Source organism: Alligator mississippiensis, chromosome 6 (genome assembly GCF_030867095.1).
Source record: "Alligator mississippiensis isolate rAllMis1 chromosome 6, rAllMis1, whole genome shotgun sequence".
Classification (NCBI taxonomy): domain Eukaryota; kingdom Metazoa; phylum Chordata; order Crocodylia; family Alligatoridae; genus Alligator; species Alligator mississippiensis.
In genome coordinates this window covers 2,596,538-2,609,678 of record NC_081829.1, presented here as the reverse complement: position 1 = coordinate 2,609,678, position 13,141 = coordinate 2,596,538, and the positions used below count along the sequence as shown (strand labels likewise).

The 13,141-nt window shown below is 50.3% G+C and overlaps 1 protein-coding gene across 4 annotated transcripts in view; it reads right to left on the bottom strand.

Moving 5' to 3' along the window:
* The window catches only part of SLC9A1 (solute carrier family 9 member A1), a 55,021-nt gene that overhangs the window by 40,006 nt on the left and 1,874 nt on the right, over nt 1-13,141 (bottom strand). The window contains exons 1-2 of one of the 4 annotated variants that reach the window (XM_014610517.3): nt 4,978-5,076; nt 4,311-4,819 (exon numbers count right to left, since the gene is read on the bottom strand). In XM_014610517.3, coding sequence (XP_014466003.1) covers nt 4,311-4,680 — 370 coding nt within the window. In that variant the 5' untranslated portion in view covers nt 4,681-4,819; nt 4,978-5,076. Of the gene's footprint in view, nt 1-4,310; nt 5,077-13,141 lie in introns of those variants that run through there. The other 3 variants (XM_014610518.3, XM_059729500.1, XM_059729499.1) reach the window with 3 other exon arrangements.

The window sequence follows — 13,141 nt, the reverse complement described above, 5'->3', positions numbered from 1 at the left end:
TCTCTTGTCTGGAGCTCTGAAATCAGAGGTGACTATGATCCTACCAACCCATTTTTCATGGACAAAGCTAGCTAACACGGTCCCAGGGCTGTTTACGGTAAAAACGAGTGAGCAGAGGCTTCAAAGGGTGAGTAAGGGCAAGGTGAATTTATTCCTTTCTTCTGAAAGGATGTGTCAGAAATGATCTTAAAAGTTTTACCTGAAATGCTCTCCCCGAGCATCAAGTCTGGGGCAAAACCCAAGGGTGTGATAAGTCTTGGCTTCCCATGCAGGATAGAATTGCTCTACAGATGCCTTATTAACAGTATCTTCTCATAAGCTGGTGGTGACCAAGGGCTGATCTACACACTTCAACTGGCTGCTAAGAAAATGCTGCAGTAATACTCTAGATCCAAACCAGGCCTCGGTATTAACCAGTTAAGTGAGATCCATGCTGAGCACATTCACGGTACCCAGCTAATTGCACGGTTTGCTCTGTCTAGATGGACAAAGCCAAAGTGTGTAACATCTCCCCTGCACACAGCAGGTAGGACTCCAGAAAAGGTGTCAAGCTGCATTCTCTCCCCACGCCCGCTATCTTTCAGGGAACGCTCTGCCTCCAAACACCACTATTATTAAACAGGAGGAGGTAGCATTATCCTCAGCCTCTGGTGCTGGGTCTTGGTAAAACGGCAAAAATCCCAGTCTGATTGTGGTGATCCTGGATGCAAGGATGTCACACTGGTACTCGCACTCCCTGAGGTCACACTGCTATAACCCTGGGGGTAACTGAAACGTCCCAGACACTTGCAAGAAGCACCGAGCTCAACTAACGTGCGTGGGCTTGAGACCCTGATGTGTCCCCAGCTGGGCTACCAACTTGAATGCTGCTAGTTTGGGAGACTAAGACACCTCACACAAGCCTACACCTGGGGAAATATCACATGATTGTTTGAAGGGAAAAATGTTATTAAAAAAAATAATAATCAAGAAAGATAAGTGGGAAATTGAGGGTTGTGGCAAGAGCCATCTCAAGATGTCTGACTTTCCTAACAGGCCTTTAATTTTGACATCAAACTTTGGCTCCTTTCCCCTCTGTCTCCTCTTCAGTACATGCTCAGTAGCCAGCCCATACCCGCACCATGTCCAGACACCCAGAACAGCACTCCACTGGATCTGAATGCAATCTCTGCAGCAATTTAGTCACCACGGGTTAGATTTCTAGTTCGATCACCACCTCAGGTGATCAGGCAACCTGATCTAGCGGAATAAGCCCAGGACTGGAAGCCAGGAATTCCTGAATTGTAATCTGTCAGGTGTCCAGGATGTAGCCGTATTGGTCTAGAGGTAAAGGAATCAGAACTCGTGGTAGAGGCGATAACTTTTATTAGACCAACTAGATCTTTGCAAAAAAATGCCTTTAATTGCAAGCTTTCAGGCACAAGCACCCTTCTTCAGGCATGGGAGAAAAGACTGTAATCTGAACTGTAATCTGTCACCGATTCCCTGTCCAGCTGTAGACAAATCACTTCATTTCTCTGCACCACTTTTTGTTTCTGTAAAATAGCAGTAATATTTTTACCCACCACCCAGGAGTCTCATTGGTTTAAAATGATCTCTGCACAAGCCTTTGACAGGAGATTGCAATTCACTATTCCCCCAGTGCCTCTGTTCCATATTAGGCCTTGGGGAGAGCAAGCGGATAAAAGGATAAAGTCTCTCCGATTCTCAGGACCTGAAATTTGTACCTGCCCAATCCTGCCTCTCTAATGCCCTGCCACTCTGTCCAGCACCCACAGCCAGAAACTCCCCGCATCTACAAAGACGGAGAATTACACAACTTGCACGATTCCAGCTGCTGGGGTGGGGGCTCCTGCCATACCGTCCGACCTGGGGGCAATCTAACAAGTCCCATAATCAGGTGCCCAGAAAACAGCAAGCTTTGTTATCCAGAGTCACTGGAAAGGCAGCTGGGTACATAGTTAAACTGAAAGTGTAGGGGGCCCAGTAGGAAGCTACGAGGCTAGAAGATGACACACAAGGAAGGGGAACTATCCCTGTTGTTCTGATGCAGCGCGAAAACCCCAGGAAACAAGGCCAAGGAGGATGTACCATCACTGCTCTACTGCCAAAATTTCAGTGGGAGTAAGGTTGTGTTGGGTGCGATATGTGCCTGGACTCTTACCACTCCACCGAATACTTCCGTGCCCCCTCCAGCAAATCCACACACAGCCTTGAAAAGATGCAAGTCTTTCCCCCCTAAACATGTGCCCCGGACACCCAGACTCCTTGTGATGCCTGACAAGTCCCAGGCTGAAAACTGCCCTCAAAACAGCTCAACCTGATGTGGCTTTCTGCAAGACGTGCTCGGCATTGCAGTCCTGAACAGATGCTCTAAATCACTGACAAATGGGAATGTTCCCGGGAGGGGGAAGCCAGCAAACTTCTTAGAAATGAGATCCTCCAGCCTCTTTCCCTGCTTCCTCCTCCTCTTCGCACACTAAACTTCTGTACAGGGTGTTTCTGTTCCCCAGGCTAGCGTTTTCCCCCCCGGTTTCATAACCAGCTCAAAGCATGCCTTGAGACATCGTTGGGCTTGAAACCGGTGCTGCTTGGAGAACAGCCAGAATCACCAGCACCTCCTCCCTCCGACAGCTTCCGTACAGATCTCTCCAATTTAATCAGCCCTTATTCTCTGATGTAAGGATGACTGTAGATGCCACGCACTAACTGCATGTACAGAATCAGCTAGTACAAGTTACTTAACATACGGGGTGGGTGTCAGTTGATGGGAAACTTTTTGGCTACAGGCAGGAAAGCAATCATGGGTCTTTCTTATGTGGCACCCTTTTTTTGAGGGGGTGGGGGGTGGGGGGGAGATGTGGGGGGCAGAACCCAGGAGTCCTGATTCTCAGCACCCTCCTGGAATCAGTAGCTCTCACACAGACATAAGGGATGTCTTTTGGGGCCTAAGTGTTAAAGCTTGTGCTCCCATCATTCAAATAAAAAATGGAGAAGCTCAAGGAAAGGTATTGAAAGTTGTCTGTATCCATGTGCAGACTAGGTTAAATGTGGTACCTTTTATTAGACTAACTGAAAAGTTGGAAAAAATTGTTCTTTGCAAGCTTTTGGGCACAGGCACCCTTCTTCAGGCACAGGGAGAGACTCTGTAGCCATGCGGGCATTCCCATTCGTACCGGCTTGTGCAGGGATAGCACCTTTCTGTCCTAACTTTGAATTACCAGTCCAAGTCTGTAGGTCTGTTAGACTAAAATTGAGACAAGGCAGTTTCTGACAGCAGGCACAGGCAGCCTGGAGACTTCTCAGAGCAAACACCAAGCTTTTCTCTCACCTCCGAGACTGACTGCAGAACCTGGCATACAATTTCAATCAGCAAGTGACAGCACTCCATTGGAGAGAGATTGATTCGTGGTAGATTTAAAATATTTAACAGGGAGAGCCGGGAATAAAAATCAAGGAAATGCAGATCTCTCCACCCCGCAACAGGAAGAGGCAGCTGGTTCAGCCGCACTCTTGGCTTTACGACAGACCATAAACAGAGATGTCACCAATTGGAGAGCGGCCACTTTGACCCTATGCCGATGGCCAGAAGGTAATTGTGACATCCTAGGCATCCGAGAGGGCTAGGAGCACTTGTATCACACTTTTGCAGAACTCAGTTGGCATCGATCCAGCCGCAGGAGGAGTTCTGGAGGAAGCCGGTGGTGAAAGCTCGGCAGCACCAGTGCCTCTTTGGGTTGGGCAGTGCTACGGGGTGTCTATCTGGGTACTTAAACGGGGCTCCTGCCTGTAGTACCTCTCAGCATCTCATGATTCTTAGTGCATTTAACCTCACATCACCCCTGCCAGATAGGGAAATGTTACCTTCCTGATCTGACAGATAGGGAATTCAGGCACGGAGAAATTAAGTGACTCGACTAGGATTACAGAGAAAGTCAGTGGAGGAATAAGGAACTGACCTGGCTCCTCCAAGCTCAAGCTAGTGCCTTAACTACTCCCCTCCTGGTTATGGAAAGGGACAGATCTCAATATCTGATCCCTACAGAACCAGCATCAACAAGACGGTGATAGCTGGCACTTCTAGAGCATCCTTCTCCCCAAGACCTATAAGAGCTTCCCAAACAAGGACACAGCCATACAGCAAGCAGCTTTGCATTTTAAATCACCCCATTTTACAGACCGACAAACACTGGAAGGCTGAGAAACATGCCCAAGGTCACAGAGACAATCGGGAGGAGACTGCAGGAGCTCAGGCCCTGATATAAATCCCACCCGGCTGCCCCTACCCCAGACGAACTGCGCCAACCTACCCAGTTTCATGAGGCAGGCCAAGAGTATCCAGAGCGAGATCTCAAAGGGGATCCGGATGCGGGTGTAGTCAATGCCCAGGACGGGGAAAGCTTTCTCAGGCTTGCTGTGCCCATTGCCTGTGTGGTTGCTGGAGTGCTTGCTCAGAGGGTGAATCTCCTCTGAGATGCCAGGAGGGGCAGACGTGAAGTCCCCCGGCTCGTTGCCCCGGACCACTGCTGGGTAGTGGTGGGGTGCCTCCGAGGCCAGCATAGGGTTCGGCTGCAAGCCATGGCTGTGAAGCAAAGGCAGGAGCCCCAGCAGGGCTGCCACCATGAACACGCTGGGCAGCTTGTGGAGGGTCGGGACCCCCAGGCAGCCTGTCGCCTGCATCTTCCCTTGGTCCGTGCGCAGCGCCTGGTCGGTGCCTCACCGGTAGCCGGTCCCAGAGAGCCGCATGGGGCAAGTGCTGCCAAGGGCACGGAGAGGGGCAAGAAGGGGCCAGCACCGCCCAGCCCAGCTCCAGCCTTCCCTGCAGAGAGGAGGGAGAGAGAGATTAGAGGCTGCCACTCCAGAGTCCCCCACGGCTGCTGGCCGCTCCAGAGCCCCCAATACCGCTGGCTGCTCCAGGCAGGGGCAGTGCGAGCAGGGACCCTGCAAAGGCAAATGCAATGCAAAACACACGCTGACCCGGGAGGAAGCAGAAGCAGCAGCAGCAGCCCAGGCAGGGGAGGGAGGAGCAAACAGCTGAGGCTGCAAGACAGCCCCTAGCAGAGGCTGGGTCCTTGGAGAAGGGAGGGAGGGAGCCTGAAACAAGGACGAGGAGAGTGGCGCGGAGGCCCAGCCGCACCTGCAGCAGCACCCACTGGCTGGGAGCAGCACTACACAGGCCACAGCTTGCAGCGTCTTCCCACACCTCTGCCCTGGTGCCTGGGGAGAGCTCCACTGCCAAAATGCAGCTGCCTCTGGGGAGCAGCCCCCTGGCAGCACGCAGGAACACAGGGTGGGGGGATGAGCGGTGCATGGCAGGAGAGCAGCCCCTACTCCAGCCCCAGGGAGACAAGCCCCACTAGTATCAAGAGCAGTGGGAGGCAAGGGTAGATTTGCACCTTGGAGACTAACCCAGTGGTTCTAAAACAGGTGCCACGGCACCCTGGGGTGCTTTGTGATCCTTTGCAGGGATCTGAAAAGGTCTGTAGAGAGAAACAGGCACACTGTTGGGTCTGTAGAGAGAAACCCAGAGATTTCAGATAGGCATCCACAGCTAGGGTCTTTCCGAGTGCTTTGCAACAGAAGAACTGCTCTATTAGTTTTCTGTAGGTAAAAGGAGAGTGGAAACGAAGAGCTGGTATTTTCTGAGGGGTGCCTGAGTCTATTCAGGGATGCCTTCGATCTGAAATGGTTGAGAACCACTGGACTAACCAAAGTACATAAATATCTATCTATCTATATCCTCAGATGCTGATGACGTCAGCTTCAGCTCATGAAAGCTTGTGCTGTTTCTCTCTTTCTCTCTCTTGTTAGTCTATAAGGTGCAAACCTCCCCTGCCTTCTACGCAGGACCCCGGGCAATGGGCACCTGAGAAGTATGCAAAGAGGAGCACCACCACAAAGCACGCAGGGTGGTACCTTGTTGAGTCACCTCCCAAGTAACTTGTGCCCAAAAGCAAGCAAACTCTGTCATGTACTTAAGATAAATGCAGCAAGTATGAGCCTGTGGCAGAGCTGACCAACAGGCTGTGGATGGGGTGAAAACACGCCAGCAAAGCCAAGAAGGAGCATGTACAGTGCGGTTTTCATTTACTTGTCATTCACCTGTACAAACAGAAAGGAGATTTATTACCAAGGACACCACCAATTTGCCAAACACCTCTGCCCCTTGAGACTGACTCAGGGCCAATCCTTAGAGGTATTTAAACACCTAGAGTTATAGACAGGCTCTCTTCTCCATCCTAGTAGGCAGCTAAATCCAGCTGAAATCACTAATGCCTACTGAAATGAATGGGGTTTTGTGCCAAAGTACCACCATCTACACGCCCTCCACATCTGGTCATTAAGTACAATTCACAAGTACGTAGTAGATAAAATACAAGTAGACACATGCTACTGAAGTTACATGGTTAGTGTTATGGTAAAGCATGTGACCGGGGGTCAGCCAACATGATTCTTATTTCTGGCCCTGCACCCACTTCCTGAGCATCTCTTGAGCATCACATTTAAGGCCTGCCTCATTGAAGTCAATGGGAGCTTTGCACCAATTAAATGGCAAAACCACGTACCTCCACTTCTCTGTCTGTAAAATGGGCAGCATGATACTTTTCTTTCTCAGAGGTGCGGTGAATTCTTGTCTGCAGGACACTGAGACATTATAAGGACACTGCAAACCCCTTGGTTAGATAAATACCTATTGCAGCAATTCAGACCCATTGATTTAGCTGGTCTATGCCTTTTTGTTTTTAACTGGGATGCTGCTCATCCGTTTAGACAGACACTGGGAGGAAGTGAAATGTTGGGCTCTTCTAACTAGGGTTAGAAGAGCCACAGGGTGAGTGGCACTGCAGGTAGCAGGCATGACATAGCCTCACCCCAAACTGGGGGAATTTACTGTCTTGCAGACAAGTGGACCAAAAAACTGTCAGCTTGACCTATAGTTTCACAGTTGGTCGGGTCGGAAGGGACCTGAGGAGATCTAGTCCGACCCCCTGCCATGGCAGGAAAGAGTACCGGGGCCAAATGACCCCGGCCAGATGTTCGTCCAGCCTCCTTTTAAAGACCCCCAGGGTAGGTGCTAGCAGCACTGCTTTTGGAAGTTGGTTCCAGGTCCTAGCCGCCCTAGCGCCTCCTGATGTCTAGCCTGAAACTACCCTCCGCTACCTTGTGTCCGTTGTTTCTTGTAACTCCTGGGACTGCTCAGGGGAACAGGGACTCCCCCAATGCCTGCTGGTCCCCCTTGACTAGTTTGTAGACTGCCACTAGATCCCCTCTCAGCCTTCTCTTGTGGAGGCTGAACAGGTTCAGGTCCCGTCACCTCTCCTCGTAGGGCCTGCCCTGCTGACCCCTGACCATGCGGGTGGCCTCCTCTGGACCCTCTCCATATTGGCCACATCCCTCCTGAAGTGCGGCGCCCAGAACTGGACGTAGTACTCCAGCTGTGGCCTGACCAGTGCTGCATAGAGGGGGAGGATCACCTCCTTGGACCTGCTTGAGATGCATCTGTGGATGCACGGCAAGGTGCGGTTTGGCCTTCCTGACCGCGTCCCCATGCTGTCGGCCCATGTTCATTGTGGCATCAATGATGAGTCCAAGATCCTTTTCTGTCTCGACACTGGCGAGAAGGGAGTTCCCCAGCCTGCAGGTGTGCCGCTGGTTCTTCCTCCCCAGGTGCAGCACCCTGCACTTGTCAGTGTTGAACCCATGCTGTTCTCATCCGCCCACCCCTGTAACCTGTCTAGATGTGCTTGCAGCCTGTTCCTTCCTACTAGCGTACCCACTTCCCCCCACATCTTAGTGTCATCTGCAAACTTGAACAGGGTCCTTTCTACCCCCTCGCCCAAGTCACTGATGATGTTGAATAGTGCGGGCCCGAGGACCGAGCCCTGGGGAACCCCACTGCCCACATCCCTCCAGGTCGAATAAGACCCGTCCACCACCACCCTCTGGGTGCGGCCCTCCAGCCAGTTAGTGACCCATCTAACCGTGTAGGCATCAACACCACTGTCTCCTAGTTTCTTACTGAGAATGGGGTGAGAGACCGTGTCGAAGGCCCTCCTGAAGTCCAGAAAGACTATATCCACTGCAACACCTGCATCCAAGGACTTGGTGACCTGGTCATAGAAGGCCCCCAGGTTGGTTTGACAAGACCTGCCCCAGTGAACCCATGCTGGTTGACCCTGAGCATCACCTCCCCTGCCGGCCCTTCCTGGACATGCGCCAGGATGATTCTTTCGAAAAGCTTCCCCAGGACCGAGGTAAGACTCATGGGCCTATAGTTCCCTGGGTCCTCCTTCCTCCCTTTTTTGAAGATGGGGACCACATTGGCCCTTTTCCAGTCCTATGATCAGAAAGAAAATGGAAATGAATCACAAGCCAGAACAGGAACAGCCAAATGTCTCACTTCTGCTCAGTTACACTGTGGACATTCATCAGTTATGGCAATTGAGCAAGAAATCCTGAGCATTACGTTTCCCGGTGGGAGAGGCTTAGTCACATGGGGCCCAATCCTGAGCTATTGCAGTTAAAGGAGCAGTTCACCACCAGTTTGAACAGGAACAGGGTTGTGCCACAGGCAAGTGGAGACAAACAGACACTTGTTCAAAAGGATCCACCTGGGCTGGGTCCCTTCCAGAAACAGTGCCCAGAAGCTAAAGTTGGTGCCATTGGTTTTTTGGAATAAGTAGGTCACATTCTTCCACCCCCACAGCATGTCAGACTTGTCTGGATCAGTCAAGAAGCGGGTGTGAATTCTCCCCTAGCTGACAATCACATGCTTGCCAACCAGAACGTGCGCTCCAAATTAACTGCTCGCTATTTGGTCAGTCATTTCACAAATCATCTTGACCCAGACTAGCGGTAGCTGAGCGATATCCAGTGGTATCTATCCAAAATATTGAAGCACCCCTGCTCCAAAAGAACTGCACCTTAAAGTCTAAGCTCTCAAATTCCAGTCCTACATCTTAGTGAAGTAATGTTCCAAGGAGACCCCAGCATTTCCATCAGGGGTCAGAAAATACAGGTTATATCCAGGTAAGTCTGCAAAGGGGTCTATCGTTCATAAAGTATCAAGTCAACCCTATTAGCGCTGCTCTGAACGAGTTAGTCCGTAGGGTGCTGCCCTGCCCTGACTTAAATCTATCAGCATTGTACTACTCCAGTGAAGAAATGCACCCTTCAGGTCCTTAGCAATTATCCCTGTGCTGCTTAAAAATTATTTCCAACTCACAGATGATGCAGATAGTCAAACGATCCACAGCTCTAAGACCTACCAGAGATACCCAGAGAGAACCTCAGAGCAGACATCACCTTCATACCAGCAGGGAGTCTAATTAGGTTTAAGCTCCTTAATCTGTAAAGAAGGAGAAAGCACGCAGTACAACAGGACAGAGCAAGGAGACTGCTCTTCCAAAGCATCCAATCAAGCAAATCACATCAGCTATAATGCGTTCGAGCTTAACCTACTGTGTTTTGGAAAGCGAAATGTTGTGCCCTGTGAATACATCACTGTCTTCCCTACCCTCTGGAAAGATTTTCTGTCTGTCGTCCTGCCTCTGGTCTTTAAGCAGCCTTTGTGTTAATGGGCGTAGTCAGGTAAATTCTCCTTTTCTAAAGGAGAAAACACAACCCTGCCCCCAGCACCTCCTACAAAAAATAAACCCAGGCTTTCTGTGCTATGACCTAGAACTTACCGTTAGTACAGACAGTCTGTTCACCTAACCCAAATCCCAAGAGCCCCTTTTCAGTCATATTCACATAAAAGTCATGCAGAAATCAGATCCAGATCATACAGTGACTCAGTGGCAAATGTGGGCATAGATATCCTCATGCCGTGGACACGTACTGGTTGTTAGATAGCCCTGCTATAAATATACTTTTTTTGTACTTCTGTTAGTCTATCCTGCATCTGACTTGTTTCTCTCTTCCCACTGCATTTTTCACTAATGACAAATACCCTACCTTCTTACCTTTTCATACCTTTCATAGTTTCCTAGTAGCTAGGGTCAGGAGGGACCTGAACAGATCATCTAGCCTGACCTCTTGCCACAGGCAGGAATGAATGCTGGGTTCACAAGGCCCCAGACAGGTGATCGTCCAACCTCCTCTTGAATTTGTCCATGGTAGGGGCAAGGACCACTTCCCTGGGAAGTTGGTTCCAGATTTTGGCCACCCTAACTGTAAAATATTGCCTTCTGATCTCTACCCTAAACCTGTTCTCCATCAGCTTATGACCATTGTTCCTCGTCACCCCAGGTGGTGCTGGGGAGAAAAGGGCTCTGCCTATTTGCTGTTGATCCCCCCTGATGAGCTTGTAGGCAGCCACCAGGTCCCCCCTCAGCCTCCTCTTGCTGAGGCTGAACAGGTTCAGGTCCCTCAGTCTCTCCTCGTAGGGCCTGTCCTGCTGCCCTCTCACCAAGCTGGTGGCCTCCTCTGAACCCTCTCCAGGCTGGTCACATCACTTTTGAAGTGCGGTGCCCAGAACTGGACACAGTACTCCAACTGCGGCCTGACCAAAGTCGCATAGATGGGGAGGATCACCTCTCTGGACCGGCTTCAGATGCACCTTTGGATGCATGACAAGGTCTGGCTGGCCTTGCTGGCTGCGGTCTGGCATTGGCGGCTCATGTTCATCTTGGAGTCGATAATGACTCCGAGATCCCTTTCCACCTCTGTGCTTTCAAGAAGGGAGCTCCCCAGCCTGTATGTGTGCAGTGGATTCCTTCTCCCCAGGTGCAGCACCCTGCATTTGTCTACGTTGAACCCCATCCTATTCTCGTCTGCCCATTTTTATAGTCTGTCTCAATTTAGTTGCAGCCTCTCTCTCCCCTCAAGTGTGTCCACCTTGACCCACATCTTAGTGTCACCAGCAAACTTGGACAGTGTGCTTTCCACCCCCTCGTCCAAGTCGCTGATGAAGATGTTAAACAGTGCGGGCCCGAGAACCAAGCCCTAGGGGACCCCACTGCTCACATTTCGCCAGGTTGAGTACGACCCGTCCACCACCACTCTCTGGGTGCGCCCCATCGGCCAGTTTTTTACCCATTCAACTGCGCAGGCATCAATGCCGCAGTCACTTAATTTATTGATGAGGATGGGGTGAAAGACAGTGTCAAAGGCCTTCTTAAAGTCTAGAAAGACTACATCCACAGTGACACCATCATCCAAGGATTTAGTTACTTGGTCGTAAAAGGCAATCAGGTTGGTCTGGCAGGACCTGCCTTTGGTGAAGCCATGCTGATTGCCCCGGAGCATAATCTCCCCCACAGGCCCCCCACAAATGTGCTCCTTGATGATCCTCTCCAAGAGCTTCCCGAGCACCGAGGTGAGGCTTACAGGCCTATAGTTACTTGGGTCCTCCTTCCTCCCCTTCTTAAAAATAGGGACCACATTAGCCAGTTTCCAATCCAGATTACCACAGATGCTTGTACAGCCGGGCCAAGGGCTCCGCAATGACCCCTGCCAGCTCCCTCAACACCCTTGGGTGGAGGGCATCCGGACCTGCAGATTTAAAAATGTCTAGCCCTTCCAGAAGATCCCTAACTACATCTGCACTGACTGAAGGCTTGATAGAGCTATCCCTAAGATTGTCCCTCCCTCTGGTAGGTGGGATGTCCCAGTCCCTGTTCAGGAAAACAGAGGCAAAGAAACTGTTAAAAATATCTGCTTTCTTGTCTGGCATAGCCACCAGATTACCGTTTGTGTCTTGCAGGGGCCCTACATTGCCTGGTGCCCTCTCCTTGCTCTCAATGTACTTGAAAAAGGACGTTTTGTTGTCCTTAATCCTGGACACTAGCCTGAGCTCCATCTCTAGCTTGGCCTTCCTAATAGCCCTCCTACACTCCCAGGTCGAGGAGGAGTACTCCTCCTTGGTGATAGCTCCTCCCTTCCACTGGTTGTACGCCCCCCTTTTAGTCCTCAGGCATTGCTGAATGCCCTTGCTGAGCCAAGGGGGTTTCTGAGCACTCTTACCCCCCTTGCTTCTCTCAGGGACTGTTATCCTTTGGGCCTGGAGGATCACCCCCTTAAGGTACGACCATCCCTCGTGGACTCCCATCTCCTCTACCTTCTGGGCCCTTAGTGCCTCCCCCACTAGTCTCCTAGGCTCATTGAAGTTGGCCCTTCTGAAGTCAAGGGGTTTAGCCTTGGTGTGAGCCCTAGACGCCCTGCGTTGGATAATGAAATGCAGCAGGTGATGATCGCTATTGCCCAGGTGGCCAAGGACCTGCAGTCCCCTCACCAGGTCATCCCCCATGGCCAGGACCAGGTCCAGCAAGGCGTCCCTTGCAGCCTCCCTGTTTCTCTCAGCTGATGGTAACTCAGAAGCTGAGCTGAGACAAGGTACAACCTTCCCATCCTGATCAAACGATTCTCTTCCTTGTGAACCCCCCGCAAATAAATCTGTAATGGTGCTGCTTCTGACATTTTTGCCTGTGATGCACCCATCAAAAGATTATGTATAAGTAAATAACGCTCCAGGTAATTTTCCATTTCATTCTAATTTCCATGGCCTACTGATTAAATCACATTATTGATATCCAGTTCTGCCACTGACTAGCCACGTAACCTTAGGGAAATCACTTCACCCCCTCTTGCCCTGGGAACTGAGAGACTGAATAGGTAAAAAAACCCAAAAAACCCAACAACCTTCTGAAGTTGTATATAGCAGTAACACTATTTTAGAGGTGCACAGGCTCACTTACAAACGGCATTGAGAAATAACGTATGGTGAAGATATAAAACTGGCTTTACAGAATTTCTATATGGTGCAGAAGCTGCGGATGAAAGAAGGAGTTCAGATCTCTTTCAGCACACTAAACACTTGATCGCATATGGCCCACTTCCCTGGTAATTCAACAACAGAATCCCCAGGAAACGGTCTCATCTGGTTCATATTCTAGTTTGAGTTTTGGCACCTCCCAAGCACGTCTTTATGAAATACCGTATGTGCATCCCATAACGAAGTTAACGTTCCAAATGAAACCGTCACTTTGATTTTCTTGATCTTTGGGGGTTTACATACCCAACTCAGGATAGCAAGAGCGCATTCTTCAAAGCATTCCACTTTGAATTCTTTTGTTTTTTTAAAGAGAGAAAGAAAAGAAACTGTGCATTTATTGAATACAGGATTTAATCCTATGCTATA